General features: G+C 47.0%; 7 protein-coding genes across 7 annotated transcripts; 4 read left to right on the top strand and 3 right to left on the bottom strand.

The window, feature by feature from the left end:
* Nucleotides 1-23: 23 nt before the first annotated feature.
* On the bottom strand, nucleotides 24-1,770 carry V1513DRAFT_440638 (mitochondrial carrier domain-containing protein). Its single transcript, XM_066897395.1, has 6 exons — nucleotides 1,455-1,770; nucleotides 1,316-1,362; nucleotides 1,126-1,248; nucleotides 815-1,068; nucleotides 415-764; nucleotides 24-354 (listed from the first exon to the last, which is right to left on the bottom strand). Exons 1-6 carry the CDS (start codon nucleotides 1,615-1,617, stop codon nucleotides 284-286), a joined length of 1,008 nt encoding a protein of 335 aa, XP_066754851.1. The 5' UTR covers nucleotides 1,618-1,770; the 3' UTR covers nucleotides 24-283.
* A 258-nt stretch (nucleotides 1,771-2,028) lies between these two features.
* V1513DRAFT_440631 (uncharacterized protein) lies at nucleotides 2,029-4,293 on the bottom strand. The gene is made up of 6 exons (XM_066897394.1): nucleotides 4,124-4,293; nucleotides 3,888-4,031; nucleotides 3,717-3,825; nucleotides 3,524-3,652; nucleotides 2,671-3,454; nucleotides 2,029-2,619 (listed from the first exon to the last, which is right to left on the bottom strand). Exons 2-6 carry the CDS (start codon nucleotides 3,965-3,967, stop codon nucleotides 2,132-2,134), a joined length of 1,590 nt encoding a protein of 529 aa, XP_066754850.1. The 5' UTR covers nucleotides 3,968-4,031; nucleotides 4,124-4,293; the 3' UTR covers nucleotides 2,029-2,131.
* A 147-nt stretch (nucleotides 4,294-4,440) lies between these two features.
* Nucleotides 4,441-5,871, top strand: V1513DRAFT_440629 (regulatory subunit of cyclin-dependent kinase; the record flags this gene model as incomplete). Its single annotated transcript, XM_066897393.1, has 6 exons — nucleotides 4,441-4,528; nucleotides 4,593-4,774; nucleotides 4,860-4,886; nucleotides 5,040-5,188; nucleotides 5,303-5,330; nucleotides 5,390-5,871. Coding segments are annotated over exons 2-6 (320 nt in total), but the record flags the coding sequence as incomplete, so codon positions are not given.
* A 436-nt stretch (nucleotides 5,872-6,307) lies between these two features.
* V1513DRAFT_440623 (uncharacterized protein) lies at nucleotides 6,308-7,799 on the top strand. Its single transcript, XM_066897392.1, has 3 exons — nucleotides 6,308-7,063; nucleotides 7,121-7,197; nucleotides 7,245-7,799. Exons 1-3 carry the CDS (start codon nucleotides 6,781-6,783, stop codon nucleotides 7,698-7,700), a joined length of 816 nt encoding a protein of 271 aa, XP_066754848.1. The 5' UTR covers nucleotides 6,308-6,780; the 3' UTR covers nucleotides 7,701-7,799.
* A 1,141-nt stretch (nucleotides 7,800-8,940) lies between these two features.
* Nucleotides 8,941-11,009, top strand: V1513DRAFT_424003 (FAD dependent oxidoreductase-domain-containing protein; the record flags this gene model as incomplete). The annotated part of the gene is made up of 4 exons (XM_066896063.1): nucleotides 8,941-9,348; nucleotides 9,404-9,519; nucleotides 9,583-9,925; nucleotides 9,981-11,009. 4 exons carry the CDS (start codon nucleotides 8,941-8,943, stop codon nucleotides 11,007-11,009), a joined length of 1,896 nt encoding a protein of 631 aa, XP_066754847.1.
* Nucleotides 11,010-11,281: 272 nt separating this feature from the next.
* V1513DRAFT_440617 (uncharacterized protein) lies at nucleotides 11,282-13,001 on the top strand (the record flags this gene model as incomplete). The annotated part of the gene is made up of 3 exons (XM_066897391.1): nucleotides 11,282-11,761; nucleotides 11,859-12,516; nucleotides 12,574-13,001. Coding segments are annotated over exons 1-3 (1,037 nt in total), but the record flags the coding sequence as incomplete, so codon positions are not given.
* Nucleotides 12,880-14,986, bottom strand: V1513DRAFT_396822 (P-loop containing nucleoside triphosphate hydrolase protein). Its single transcript, XM_066895393.1, has 2 exons — nucleotides 13,345-14,986; nucleotides 12,880-13,283 (listed from the first exon to the last, which is right to left on the bottom strand). Exons 1-2 carry the CDS (start codon nucleotides 14,878-14,880, stop codon nucleotides 13,017-13,019), a joined length of 1,803 nt encoding a protein of 600 aa, XP_066754845.1. The 5' UTR covers nucleotides 14,881-14,986; the 3' UTR covers nucleotides 12,880-13,016.
* Nucleotides 14,987-15,044: the final 58 nt, after the last annotated feature.

Below are 15,044 nucleotides of genomic sequence, written 5' to 3'. Positions count from 1 at the left end.
GCATTTATTGCTTCCAACTTTATATTGTCATGAAAATCTCATTAATAATTTTATTGCAAATGTACATGGACAAGATATTTATAAAACAACATCTCCCAAAACAATCAAACGTTGAAATCTATGATAGCGTAATCTATCTATAACCTGTATTCATTGCCATAGTTTCAACGGAAAATATATCAACTGGAAAAACGAAACATATTGCAACATAAAAAAGCACTATGTATATAGAGATTATATTTGGTTCTACACCGTAGCCCTAATGTCTAAAATTCTCAGCAATCTACTTCTTGCTACCGGTAGTTGGGAGACCGACGACTGCCTTAAACGAGTCGTAAAACAACCACTGGAGGCCTAATGATTGTGTTAACGCCGAATCATGCACAACCGACATCCGATAGAAATAAAACATACCAGTCAAAGTACCAATCATAACAATACGGACAGGGAGACCATTCCACAAGCCCCCGAAACCGATCTTGCCGTAGATTCTGCCGACAGCTGCACCGACAGACTCACCAGGTTGCTTCTCAGCATTGATTTTGGAAACCATAACGTCAGCTGGATGGGAAACTACAGCGCAGAAAACACCGGCAATGTAACCACCCAAGAAGGAAACACCGGTCTGAGTAAGCATTGAATATTCGCTCTTCTCCTTAGGGAGCATGTCGTAGATGGCCTCAACAGTGCGCTCGAAGGAAGCGAACTTAACCATAGTGTAAGGAACTTGACGAGCCCACAGAGGGGTGAGACCTTTGTACAAACTAGATTCATTGTTATTAACGAATGGCTAATCCGACGTCAATCCACATACCCAGAGACACCCTCAGCAGCAGTGATCTTCTTGTAACCATCGAAAACGGAGGAAGCGAAAGGAGGAATGGTAGTCTGAGTGCGGACCTTGATAGCCTCCCACGGACAGAGAAGAACATCGGCAATGACCTCAGCGGAGGCAGAGGCAGCCAAGTAGAGAGCGGTCCTATAATTGTGTGCGGTCTCCTCACCGACGATATCGGCGTATTGCTTCTTGAAGAGCTCGTAGAAACCGTACTTGCCGGCACCTTGGAACTAATTACAAACCAATTAATATCGAGACTATCGATAATCGTCAACAGGTTAACATACGGAGTAACCAACTAAGGTAGCACCGACACCGGTCCAAATACCACCGAATCCCTCAGCGGCGATGATTGACTTCCATGCCTGAAAGTTGCCGGTGTACAGAGCAGGGTTGACTTGTCGACGGCACTATAAGATCAAAATTAGCAAACACATTGCGGAATGAATGCCTAGAACGAATTGCGACAAATCATACCTTAACTAAGTCAAGAGGGGTGACAGCAGTGTGAGTAGGACCGCAGGCTAAACACCGTTCGATCAGTATAATGTATATTAAAATAATATCCAAAGGATCAATTGGATCTACAGTAAGCAGAAAAGAAGGAGAGCCCTACCGAGGATACCGCCGAGCGTGCAAGCAAGGTAGTAATCAGTGGAGTAGAGTTTGATACCGCCCTTGGATTCAGCAGGAGCACGAATCCAGAAGTTTTCGGTCTTTTTGGAAGATGGGGCCGTGAAGGCGGTGTTAATCGAAGAAGAAGATGGGAAGAGCGGCATTGCGATAAGGTATAAGGTCGTAAAGGCACCTAAGGAGAGAGAATAACAATCGAACTGGAAAGGTGGAGGAGCAAGAAAAGTACGTGGGAAAGCGGTAAGTTTTTGGAGGCGAATAGTGATGGCGAGCTATGGTTGGCTGAGTTCAACCACGGCCAAACTTTCAGGTCTCCGATATTGCCCGCCACTGGCTGTAACCGCAGCGGCGGGTGGCGTCTCTGCCGTATATACGCATCAATTGCCACAGTTACACAATGCCGCAGTCCTCGAGCCGGGGCCGATTCCCGGTACAGCAGCAAACCCTAACATCCAATGTCGTGTCGCCGATATATCGGAAAACTTGGTTCAACAATATCGGAACTCGAACGAGATTGCTGCATGTGAGTACGCAATACTTGCCTGATGCCAATATAGTATACACCGAATAATACTATCTATATTGCGTAATATACAAACCTACTTGTACACATAAATCATAAAATACACTATCTCCAAGCATTCCGCTTACAATAATCGGCTACCGCTGAACTAATACCCAAACAACAATTCGCTCCTTCTCGCTGCCTTCCGAGTTCACCGTCGTATTTGTTCCACCTAAAAGACCATATCGCTGTGGAGCAACCACGACTCGGCCGCCAGCCATACCCGGGGGAGGAGGCGGAGAAGCGTGAACAAGACACTCAATCATGTTCACACCGGGATTAAGTTTGACCTCATAGAAGCTCTTTGGCGGTTCGTTCATCTTTCTGACACCACTACCGGGAATAATGGTGGGACTGAGTCGGCGACTATTCAGAGACATGTACAGATTGTAATGACGCGTCAGAAGGGACTTAGAGAGGGTAGGCGAAATTGTGACAACACTATACATAGCCGGAAGTGTTACAGTGAATGACTGGAAAACTTCACGTTCATGGGGAGGGAAAGTAATAAAATAAGGTGGGAAGGAGGGATGGCGGGTACTAGAAGATATTGAGAAGTGCGTGATCAAAGCGTCTGCAATGGCTAAACCATGTTTGTAAGCGATTGAAGTATTAACGGGGATAAGTAACTTACTCTTTCCTGGCGATCTCGATCTTGATTCCTCAGCAATCTTCGATTGCGCCTGCGGCTGGCCTGCCGAGAGACGCAAGCCTGGTGTTGACTTAACATCATTCGGCGACGGAACGACAACTGGCAAAGCCGGAACAGACGATGGTAAGATCGGAGGCCCAGACGTGGCAGGAGCGGACACCTCTGCTGACTTCGGCGCTACGTTACCAGCACGAACAGCTTCCGAATCTATATCTACCGCCGCTTCTGTAAATGGTTGCTGAGTAGTGTTGGCGGCCGAACGTGTTGATCGTATTACCCTGCTAGGAGATCCTGCATCCACCGGCTCTTCCGTCTTAGCCTTCTCATTGTCAACAGATGCTGGGTGCAAGAGCTTGTCATTTGGACTCGATTTATCGGCACTTGTTCTCATGGGCTTCCTAGCAGGTATTGCCTCTTTGTCTGACATCTCAACCTCATCATCTACCTTAGGGTGTCGCGGGGGTCGGCCGCGCCCTCTATGTGATTTCCCTTCTTTCGAGCTCTTGATCTTCCTTTTCTCTGGTTCTTCTTCAACGACTGATTCCTCTGCGTCAGACTCAATAGTGGCGCGGCCCTTACCAATGCTCAACTTAATCTTCGAAGGACGATCTTCTGGCTCTTTCAGCGAGATTTTCAATTTCACTGACCGAGACTCTCCCTCTTCTTCGGGAGGTTGTTTTCTCTTCTTCGATTTAGAAGTTGGCATGTGTCCGAGGAACTCGTCATAAGCCTTTTGTCGACGCGCAAGTTTCGCTTCAAATGATCTCTAAATTGCTTTATTATTAGCATCAAAATCCTCCACATGCCGAGCATAACCAAAAATAAATCTCCGTACTTGCAAATGACTGGCGTCATTATAGACCTGGCTTTCTTCCTCATTGAATATCATTGCGTTGTCGAATATTAATCGCATATCATTTTCGAAATCGTCAAAACTAGAGTACGTCCCATCATTCACATTTTGCTGTTGGTAGCAACTCAGTATTAGTTGAAATGTCGCTAGATATATTGGCATAGAGGTTCCATACCTTCACAGTCTCTAGCGCCATTGGATTCTTAATAACTTCGTAGTACTCAGGATATTCATTTCCATCAGGCTCAACCATAAACAATTCCGCATAATAACGTCCACGCTTTCTACATTGAGTAATCCATTAATAATTGCCATTTTCCGAATATTAGGGTAAAACTGAGCCTACCCTGTTCTCAAGTTCGCCAGCTCATCGATGATTTCAAGCATTAAGCTGTGCAACGTCTCCATTGCGTTTTCGTCGGACATATCGTAAACCGTGACCAGGCTAAAATTGACCTTTCTCTATTCTGTAGGTATCGAGTATTCAGATCTAAAACGAAATTGATTTCAGTTAGATTAGCTCGTGCCAGATCGGGCACGATAAATTCTCGATAGTTCGAAATTCAGAAATGTTTAACTTACCAAATTTAATCGCCAGACTAACAGCCCATTAAGCAATCAAACTCTTTTATCAAACGCACAATTCGGGATCGTGCAGTGCCGACTCCCAATGACGCGTCTCGCTCGCGTCCGGTGTTGTTTCTTGGTTTGGTGAGAAAATACTGGGTGTTCGCGCACTCGCCTTGGTTTGTGTTCGCTGAGATTGGGAGGGCCGACGAGAAAATTGGTGTCTCGCCGCGGGGTCCCCTCGAAGGAAAATGTGAGATGTGATCCGTTGTGACTCACCTGGCGACTATGTTCGCATAAGCAACGAACACAACAGAAACAAACGCGTCGACATTTCCTGAAACTTCTGTTCACACACTTGCACGTCCAGCGACACGTCGTCCACCTACTAATTTCAATTGTCCAGGAACATAGTATTGCGTAAGTTGCTGACTGTATTACCTCATGCTAGGTGGTTGGACATTATGGCTGACCTCAAATGCAGGCAGATTCTATTCGCAAGAATTTGCCAGCAACAAAATCGGCATCGCCTCCTAGCACTGAACCTACGCTTTCGGGGACATATCAAATGGACTCTAAGCATCGTCGCAAGCAGCCGCGTCTTTTATCTGAGTCAGAGCGGGCGCGATTGGAAGAATTCCAGGACTCAATTCATTACTCCAGCCGGTAGGTAACACATTGCCAATAAGACGCGCCGGAAAAGTCAATGGCGCGAGTTGAAATTTACTGACGTGGTGGATTTATGTTGCAGATATTCAGACGACAATTTCGAATACAGGTAAGGTCCTCATTTAAATTGTTTAGTTTGCTATATCCAGTTGGCGCGTGGTATCTCGGATTAGACCGATATATGTAGCACAGGCGTGAGATAATGCATTGCGGCTTGTTGGCTATTTGGACGGGACACTAAACTTTTTTTGGTTGCCAATAGACACGTCACATTGCCGAAAAACATGCTAAAAGTGATCCCGAAGGATTACTTCGACACCGAAAGCGGCACACTGCGGATCCTCATGGAAGACGAATGGCGAGGACTGGGGATTACTCAGAGCTTGGGTTGGGAACATTACGAGACACATAGTACGTTTCTTCCTTTGCTGTTTGCCTTGTTCAAAGGAATGTCGTTCCAGGAATATAGATATATCGCAATTGTATTATAGGACCAAGGCTAACCCGTTTGATTTCTTGTTACAGCTCCGGAGCCACATATTTTGCTCTTCAAGTAGGTTACTGTCGCTTGTTGTAGTGTGATATTGTCAGAGCTGACTTAGTCTGTTCCAGGAGATCGAAGGACTATAATTAATCGTTCAAGCACGGTGCAAGAATAAAATAAATAAAAATCAGAAAAAGAAATGAGCTTATAACACGATTCATCATTGGTGAGCAAGAGAAATGGAAGAGTCTGTTGAAACCACGAGAATCAACTGTTTGCACAGACTGTAATCCGGAAAAATTGGTTGACGGATATGACCATTTGGTCATTTTGGACGCCATATACCGGGTGGGGCGACGTACGATAATGAGAATGGTGACTTGTATATATCGCTTGCGTCAACGACATATTAATACATGATATCAAATCCTTGAATTTAATATTTAGGACTCATGGAGTTCCTCAATTGTTGTTAGTATCCACGGTTGTATAAAGTGGAGTTTGTTGTTTTGGCTAGATGTAATCCTAGACGTGTTTTTCTCTTCACTGAACGCGATTGACAGCACCGACAATAAGTGGACTTTCGTCAGTACATTGAACGACTTCATTACAATTCGCAGTTCTTCCGCAACACGGCATTGCATCGGAATCAGTGCCGTCATACGACTAGTAGCCATACGTTTTGTATAGTCATCGACCAGTGATTTATACATTAAAGAAACCACTAGCTGGGACGTTGCGATGGTCATGAGGGTAGATAAGCTATTAATGGGTCGTGCCTATTGACTGAATCTCATGTATTCAACGATGTCGCGCTGCAGCCGCAGGCTACGTCAGGACTTGTGGGACGATCCGGTCAGGATTAAGATTACTTCCGAGCACTCCGTGGCAGATGAGAAACCCTTTTCACTGGTAATTATCGCGAATAGCAGGAAGGGAGTAATCTGAAAGCCGCATTAAAGGGATTGTCCAGTGCGGCTGCACGATGATGGAATGGGCTTGGGTAAAGTTTCCAATTCCCGCCTTGCCCCTTTTAAGACTTGGCGTTAAGTAAATTTCGCTTCCACTTAATTACATGTGATTTCGAACCGACTTGCCAAATGCCAGCCACATCATGTACTTCGACTTAGTAGGTCAGAAATGGATTTTTTTATGTAAAGGCTGAAGAATATTTAGGACCCATGGCCTGGGAAGAGTGATTCCGAGCATTCATGTAGGGGGTGACTGAGACAGCCCATGAGCTGGCACCGCATCGACGTATGTCCATGCCAAATCTAGCATGCCCCAAATAAATAGTCCTTTCGCACCTATTGATTCTATTTCACTGGCTTGTGTCGTGCAACCCGCCTTTAAGCGACGGTGTACTAAGTCATTTGCCTAGGCTGCGTATGTCTAGTGTGTACAGTTGTTTTTATCCCTACATGCCCACCCACTATATATGCATCTTCCCCCCGTTCATCGATCTCTTGTCTGCAGCATCTAGCTTGTTCTTCTGTCGTGCCGTCTCCAAGTAGCAACTATGATCGAGTACAGCTGCACACTGCGCAGGTCGTCTTCCTATGGACCTCTTTCTTGTCTTCCTACACCACCCTCATCTCAGTGCAAACTGTCCAAGGTCAGCCGGAGGCATTCTCCGTTCGGCGACGGCAAATATTATTGCGAAGGCTGCTCCATGCATATCGTCAGTCTGCTTCAGAAGCGTAGCCAGATCACGCGGCAACAAATCGAATGTATAATTGACAATGCCAAATTGACACTAGAAATACTTTCGGCCTCGTGCTGTATATTGGAACACTTGCCTCGTACGTCCTTTTGTCTTGGATTGTAAACTTACTGCTTGTGCTAATGCCGTGTTACAGTCGAGTTTTACTGCCGCTTGGAGTTGTCGCTCTCGGATCCTTCTATTCTCGGCGAAATTGTCCTGATTTCAGCAATGGTATGATCTCAATTTTCCCCACATGAGCTTGTACTAAATGCTTGTAGATGATCTCGTCAAAGTACTTGGAGGACGAGACCTGGCAACTAAGGACGTGGGCCTCCGTTTGTGACCTCTCAATTGCCAGCTCCGATCTTCGATTCACGGAGCTACAGATGCTGACTGAGCTTAAGTTTGACATCGCCAGGATTGTTACATTAGAGGCTGTAGAGTTTCAGTCGCGACAATTCTGCGTAGACTTCCTCCAACAAACGCAGATACCCGACTTGCACCATTCTCCAGTCAAGGAGACGCGCCGCATGGCTGCAGCTATGTATTTACGTGATCACTTCACCAGTTACGGCACTGTAATTGACTTCAGCGATGACGATGACGAGCAGTTTATCACAGTCCCACCTGACGCTGCATTCGCGTATGTTTCAGGCGGCTATGACACGAGTGACGAACCTGACAGCTCATGGTTCGCCCCTGTCGCCGACACAGAGGCAAGGAGGCGGAAGTAGCCGGTAACAACGATTCCCACATTATCAATATGAAAACAGCATTGGCAGGCGCGGCGCTGAATGAAATGTAGAATGCAGATTTTGATTCCATATATAGAATTTGTAGAATAATTACTATGATCATGAAGTGCGGTATTCAAGCGTGCAGTCGTCGCAGGTTCGCAGGTGTAGTCGGATGTCAAGTCATCTTTGGCTGGGCTTCCGTGCGGGCCTGTCTAGCATGCTTCGAAGTAACATCATTGCGCAAATGCTCGCGCAACTCCTCGAATTCCGGAAAATATTTTCGGACCAACTTGAGGATTGGTGTTGTCGCCCCAAGAGCCAGTGGCTTCGAGCTGGCGACTGGTAGCTATTGTGTCGACAGTGCCTGAGTGGAGCGTTCCAAGCCCAGACGTATCGACAAAAAATGTAAGGAATACAGCGCGCCTACAGTCGTTTCAATAATCACGAATCCAACTAGCCAATGTTAGACAGAGTGTCAAACGGCGAAAGTAGTCCGAGTGGCCCGTTTGCGGGACTAATCCAAATAGGTGTCTTTGTGTGAGGTGGGGGCGGAGCTGGCCTCCGCCTTTGCCGGAGGGTCCGGGAAGGTGGGGCGGCCACTTGCGACCCTGGCTGTCGCGATGAGCCCGACCTCGGGCATGAAGATGGCCACGGCCAAAGACTGGCCGCAATTGACGTCACTGGTACTAACTGCTTAGCCAACGATCGCTAAGTTGCATCTGCATATCCAGGTGACATTCAATATGATACATTTCTCGGCAGCACCACAAATAAGAGTATTTGTGAAGTGAACGGGAATTTAGACTCGGGTCAGGTCACCGTTAGAGACGGGTAAGGGCGTTTAGCAAGAAGACAGACGGGGGTCGCGCAGACCCAAAGTGCGCATTCTTGTGCTGTTGCCCTTTTTCATATGACGACGACGCGACGTTTGAGGACGACTAAATGTCGACCGCGGAGTCTGGCTTGCAAAGCATCGATTGCCTCCAACACTTCACCATTTGTCCGGCCGACCTCCTCTCGAGAATTGTTACCAGCTTAATTGGTCTGTCTTCTGCTTATTCCTTCTGATCACAATTTGTCCGGAGCGTTGCTACCGCGGGAGGCAACTACTCCCCCAAGTCTCCCATTGCTGCGGCCACTCTTTTAATTCACAGCTCGCACTTCCTTGGCCCGTGATATTCTCTCATTTGGCACAATTTCTTATCACAATCCGACCTAATCTATTCAACACGCAATAATGTCATTTCGGCAGGCATTATTTTCAGCCACCCGGAGTCGTCGTGTGCTGCTACGCTCCGTCGCCGCGGGCGGGATACTGAGCACCACTGCGTTCTTCCTCTCGACCACAGACTCGTTCGGCTCAATACACCACCAGGCTGAGCAGGACGTGCCATTGAACTATCCTGTTCCGCCACCCGTTGCGTTGCCCCTGTCTCGAGAAGAACAGATCAAGAAGCTGGAAACCGAACAGTTCGACTTGCTGATTATAGGCGGTGGAGCTACCGGTGCCGGCTGCGCATTGGATGCCGTCAGCAGAGGATTAAAGGTTGCGTTGGTTGAGCGTGATGACTTTGCATGTGGTACAAGTAGTAGGAGTACGAAGCTTGTACACGGTGGTGTGAGATACTTGGAGAAAGCATTCTGGGTAGGTGATAGTCACAGTTATGGCATGGCATGAACCGCTAACAGCGTGATTTCAGAACCTCGACTATGAGCAGTACAAATTGGTCAAGGAGGCACTTGCTGAGCGTGCTACTTTCTTGAAAATTGCGCCTCATTTGAGTTTCCCGCTCCCAATCATGGTCCCTGTCTACAAGTATGTCTATAGGCATTTTTGATTCGATCTATATGCTTAATCAGGTTAATAATGCAATGCTAGGTGGTGGCAAGTCCCATATTACTGGGCTGGAACCAAGATGTACGATCTTATTGCTGGAAAGGAGAATATGGAATCAAGTTACTTCATGGGTCGGGGTAAGACCCTTGAGAACTTCCCAATGCTTAAGCCTCAGAACTTGAAGGGTGCCATTGTCTACTACGACGGTAGTCACAATGACTCGCGAATGAACACTGCTATCGCTCTCACTGCCGCTCAGAAGGGTGCTGTTATCCTTAACCACATGGAGGTTACGGAGTTGTCCAAGGACGCCTCTGGTCGCGTCAATGGCGCTGTTGTCCGGGACAATGACGGTACTGCTGGGAAGATCCAGGTTGATGCTAAGGTGTGTTTTGGTGATCCAATTTGTGAGCGCTTGCTGACCTGTCTTCTGTTTTCAGGGAGTTATTAACGCGACCGGTCCGTTCGCGGACGGGATCCGTCAGCTCGATACTCCTGTTGAGGCCGACATCGTCGCTCCATCATCCGGTGTGCATGTGATTCTTCCTGACTACTACTGCTCTCCCAAGATGGGTTTGATCGACCCAGCTACTTCTGATGGACGAGTAGTTTTCTTCCTTCCATGGCAAGGCCATACTCTTGCCGGTACAACCGACTCTCCTACTACCGTCACCAAGGATCCTATTCCTTCCGAGGACGAGATCAACTGGATTTTGAACGAAATTCAACACTACGTTGCCGATGATATTGCCGTTCGCCGGGAAGATGTTCTTGCCGCTTGGAGCGGTATCCGTCCATTAGTCCGCGACCCACGTGCGAAGAACACCGAGTCGCTGGTACGCAACCATTTAATCACTCTTTCCGACAGTGGTCTCTTGACTGTCGCTGGCGGCAAGTGGACTACCTATCGAGAAATGGCAGAAGACACCGTCAACACCTCTGTCAAAGAGTTTGGTCTTCAGCCGACCGCTCCATGTGGAACCAAGGATATCAAGCTTGTCGGTGCTGAGGGATACAGAAAACTCATGTTCATTCACTTGATCCAGACATTCGGCATTGAGACTGACATAGCCAAGCATCTTGCTGAGAACTATGGTGATCGTGCGTACGACGTCGTCAGGCTTTCAGCTACTACCGGAGAGAGATGGCCCACGAGAGGTATCAAGCTGTCGCAAGCTTATCCGTACATTGATGGTGAGATCCGTTACGCAGTTCAACACGAGTATGCTCGAACGGCTGTCGACGTGCTGTCGCGGCGCATCCGTCTCGCGTTCTTGAACTCCAAGGCTGCGTTGGAGAGCTTGCCCAAGGTCATTGATATTATGGCCGAAGAGTTGAAGTGGGACAAGGCGCGTCAGGACAAGGAGTGGGACGACACCATCAGGTTCTTGTACAGTATGGGTCTCCAGAACGGGAAGTACTTCTCGAGAGCGGACGTTGAGAGCGGAAAAACAAAAATGTTGGGTTAAGTGTACTTGCGAAAAAAAGTATACGCTATCGTTGTTGGTGATGAATCGGCTTTATGTGAAAATTTGTCAATGGCGTCTTGTTACATAGTGTTAAAACATTTAAAATTATTTTATCAATGGCTTGAGTGGCAGCCTTTAAATTGTATGTTGACTATGGTTCTTGCCGAGTTTCATACGATTGCGCCGACGAAAAATCAAATAAATGTGTGGGTCCATCGCCGGGTAGTCTAGAAGTTGAGCCAACATTAATATGCAGCAATTTATGGCGTCATAGAACACAATAGCCAATCTCACACATCAAATGATCCCAACTAATTATATGTCGTAATTATACTGACTTTGTACTTAATTCTACGCTATTGGCAAGCCCATGCCAATAAAGTTGTCACGCTGTAAATGTGACTAAATCGATCGACACAGTTTTGCGTTCGGCGGAGAATTACTAACCCGCTTGGGCTGACATCGGGAATTCGACCACCAGCTCTCCAAGTCTTGTGGACTTTCTTGGTACAAGAGCTCTGCCTCTACTGCTATGGTCGATAGTTCACTTAAACAGGACTGAAGATCATTAATCTACGCCGTCAATGACCATGAAAGCCATCGAAGTCAAGGACGGGAACGGACCAGAGGCATTGTTCCTGTCTGACAGCGTCCAGGCACCGGAGGCCCCCGGTCCTAACGAAGCCATTGTCAAGGTCTCCGCGTTTGCGCTCAATCGCATGGATATTCTTCAACGTACCGGAAGATATCCGGTATGTATTCTTCTCGCGTCTATACTATATGTTCTGCAATTTAAAGGACGATAGACGATGATAGATGGCGGCTGTCCTGACGTCATTAATCTGCTAGCTCCCGCCCGGCGCTCCCTCAACCCTCGGAGTCGAGTTCTCAGGAACAGTCGAAACTATCGGTCCTGATTCGACAACAGATCTTAAAGTAGGTGACAGAGTCTTTGGTCTTGCTCTCGGCGGTGCATATGCAGAGTACATCCGGTGCTCGACAAAACTGCTTCTGCTATACACCGAGCCGACAACCCAGGGGTCCACGCTCACCTTCCTCGCTTCGTCGGGGATCCCGGAAGTATGGTTCACGGCTACCCAAGCGCTGCCCAAGATAGCGGAAATCCACACGATTAAACACCGCGTCAAGAACGTGCTCATCCACGCAGGGGCCTCAGGCGTCGGTATCGCCGGGCTCCAACTCGCGCGCTCGATACTCGGTCACGAGGCCAAATTATTCGCGACCGTAGGCACGGACGAGAAGGTTAAATTCGTCGAAAGCTTTGCGGGTGCGGATTACGGTATTAATTACCAAAAATACGATTTCGTCAAGTTTATAACGGATAAGACTGAGGGTGCGGGCGTCGATGTGATTGTGGATTTCATCGGGCAGGATTACTTTATGAAGAACATTACCGTCGCGGCAAGGGATGCGAGAATAGTCCTGCTGGCTACTATGAGTGGTAGTGTAGTCGAGCATGCTAACATCGGCATGATTCTTTACAAGCGTGAGATTATTTTGGCATCTTGGTGTGGATAAATTTCGATTGCTAATTCTTCTACAGGTCTGAGAATTGAGGGATCGACATTGCGGTCACGTACTATTGAGTATCAGTCAGAGATTAAGGAACTATTCCAAAAGTACGCCCTTCCAAATCTAATCTCCGGAGAATTTGTCAATCCCGTTGACAAAGTCTTCTCGTGGAAGGATATTGTTCAGGCTCACCAGTATATGGAGTCTAACATGTCTATGGGCAAGATTGTCTGCGTGGTTGATTAGTGCAATCAGTCTTTCAGATTCGAGTAAATGGAGAGATATATTGGTTTCTCGTTTACGTGGACCAAGGACGATTACCACCGTGGGCGCTATTTCCTCAGTTACAAAGAACTTCACAGTAATCTAATTTTATTACAGAACTCCAGATTCAAAATTAAACATAAACTTTTGTTTATATCGACCAATACTTCTAACTTTAATCAAGCTTATATCGAGTGATACTTTCTAACTCTAATCAAAAATAATTTTCTTAGCCTTCTGCTGAGAATCAACATTTTTGTAAAACGCTCCATACACAGAATGCTCCTTCTTTTTAGTATGTCCGCCGAACTTCAAGAGCTCTTCGGGAACAGGCTGGTCCGCTGATCTCAAAACATTGATCAAGGCTCCAGATAAGTGCTTCTCATGCTCGGTGAAGAAAGTTATGGCTTTTCCAGATTGACCAGCCCGACCTGTCCGACCAATCCTGTGCACGTAGTCTTCGGCTGTGAGAGGGAACTAAACAAATCATGACAAATCAATTTTCGCATACAATCCCGAGCAATAAGGTGACACTTACGGTAAGATTAATTACCAACGTAACAGCAGGAATATCCAACCCTCGGGCTGCCACATCAGTTGCCAAAAGTAACTTGCAAGAGCCCGTCTTAAAATTTTCTAAGGCGCTGGTACGCTGCGCCTGCGATAAGTCACCATGAATAGCGGCAATCTTATATCCCTTGGCCTGTAGAGACCGTTCGACTCTAGCCGCCTCTTTCTTGTACAATGCAAAAATGAGGATCTTGTCGTTCTGATTCGCTCCGGATTGGTACTGTCTGAGAAGTTGTAACAGACGCTGCTCTTTTTGCCGCGGATCCATAACCTCGACAACTTGCTCGATTCTGGCGTTGGCTTTCAATTCGGACTCGCGGTCGCCAATCATGACCTTCACCGGATTTTTCAAAAATTGCGACGCAAGATCGCGGACAGACCGCGGCCACGTAGCAGTGAACATCACAGTCTTTCGGTTCTCCGCGTCAGTAGACCGCATAATACGTTTGATGTCCTCCTCGAATCCTTTCTCGAGCATACGATCCGCTTCATCCAAGACCAGATACGAAATTTTCTTGAGGTCAATCGCTTCATCGTTCACCAAATCAATCAACCGACCTGGAGTCGCGACGACTATGTTCGCGCCGTTCAAAGCCCGTTTCTGATCATCTTTCGAGACACCGCCATAGACACAGACTGACTTGACATTAACTGCCTTGCCCAAGGCGTCCAAATTCTCATGGATCTGAAGTGCCAATTCTCGCGTTGGAGAGATAATTAAAACAGAAATGTTACTAGCATCCTTTGCTTTCATCTTCCTCTTACCAACGGTGGATATAAGGTAGGCAACAGCAGGGACTGCAAATGCCATGGTCTTGCCGGATCCGGTCTCGGCAACTCCAATCAAATCTCTGCTAGCCAACAAAAACGGCCACGAGGCAGACTGAATCGGAGTTGGCTTAGGATACTTCTTCAAGAAGCCTAGAACGCGCTCGTCGATAGTTAGCTCTTCAAACGACAAAACCGGCTTGAGGTCGTTGTCTAGTGGATCTGAGATGGTTATTGCACTGTCCTTAAGGAACTTGTCAATATCGCCGTCTGTAGCTCTGCTGGTAACTGTCGCCTGAATCGATTGCTTTGACTTCTTGGATTCAACAGCCGCTGCCTCTTCTAGATCATCTACTCGTCGCTTCTTCGACTCTTTCTCTTTCCTTGATTTCTTCAAAGACTTATCACTATTCTCAGAGACCTCAATTTCAGTCGTTGTAGACTCCGCGGAATCGGGGACTCCATTCGAGCTTATCTCCTTATTCTCCGTTTCTTTTTTCTCTTTTTTCTCTTTCTCGTCCTTTTTAGATCTCTTCTCCTTCTTCCGTTTTTGGTCATCCTTCGACTTCTTCAAGCTTACCTCGACGGCACTTGATTCAGAGGCGGCAGCTTCCTTCTCCGCCTGCTTCCCGATTTTTGCGAACTTCTTTAATCGCCTTCTCTCAACTTTCTCGGTATCAGTCTCTCCATTCTTCCTCACTTTCTTTACTTCTAAAGCCTTTTCTGGAGCCGTCATTTATTTTTCCGGTAGTGCGGGATTCTAACCAAAAAAAAAAAGGGTTGGCTCCAAAATTTTTGGAACATTCCCAACTTACCCGGCCTAAAATGAAAAGGGACAAATCGTGCGGCTCAAAAAATTCGGTGGGGAAGATGGGAACAGGCTGCCAAATAATTCCTGCT

The sequence above is a fragment of the Lipomyces chichibuensis genome (genome assembly GCF_038497645.1).
Source record: "Lipomyces chichibuensis strain CBS 12929 unplaced genomic scaffold V1513scaffold_7, whole genome shotgun sequence".
Classification (NCBI taxonomy): domain Eukaryota; kingdom Fungi; phylum Ascomycota; class Lipomycetes; order Lipomycetales; family Lipomycetaceae; genus Lipomyces; species Lipomyces chichibuensis.
Note: the sequence above shows the minus strand (reverse complement) of the source record. Positions and strands in the feature narration are given on the sequence as shown.

Coding starts and splice junctions, on each gene's coding strand:
- V1513DRAFT_440638 (XM_066897395.1), bottom strand. CDS start 1,617: ATGCCGCTCTTCCCATCTTCTTCTTCGATTAACACCGCCTTCACGGCC. Junction 1,249..1,315: donor CCCCTCTTGACTTAGTTAAG/GTATGATTTGTC, acceptor TTGATCTTATAG/TGCCGTCGACAAGTCAACCC. Junction 355..414: donor TATGATTGGTACTTTGACTG/GTATGTTTTATT, acceptor CACAATCATTAG/GCCTCCAGTGGTTGTTTTAC.
- V1513DRAFT_440631 (XM_066897394.1), bottom strand. CDS start 3,967: ATGTCCGACGAAAACGCAATGGAGACGTTGCACAGCTTAATGCTTGAA. Junction 3,826..3,887: donor CTGGCGAACTTGAGAACAGG/GTAGGCTCAGTT, acceptor TACTCAATGTAG/AAAGCGTGGACGTTATTATG. Junction 3,455..3,523: donor ATGACGCCAGTCATTTGCAA/GTACGGAGATTT, acceptor AAAGCAATTTAG/AGATCATTTGAAGCGAAACT.
- V1513DRAFT_440623 (XM_066897392.1), top strand. CDS start 6,781: ATGATCGAGTACAGCTGCACACTGCGCAGGTCGTCTTCCTATGGACCT. Junction 7,064..7,120: donor TATATTGGAACACTTGCCTC/GTACGTCCTTTT, acceptor GCCGTGTTACAG/TCGAGTTTTACTGCCGCTTG. Junction 7,198..7,244: donor TTGTCCTGATTTCAGCAATG/GTATGATCTCAA, acceptor AAATGCTTGTAG/ATGATCTCGTCAAAGTACTT.
- V1513DRAFT_396822 (XM_066895393.1), bottom strand. CDS start 14,880: ATGACGGCTCCAGAAAAGGCTTTAGAAGTAAAGAAAGTGAGGAAGAAT. Junction 13,284..13,344: donor CGTTGGTAATTAATCTTACC/GTAAGTGTCACC, acceptor TGATTTGTTTAG/TTCCCTCTCACAGCCGAAGA.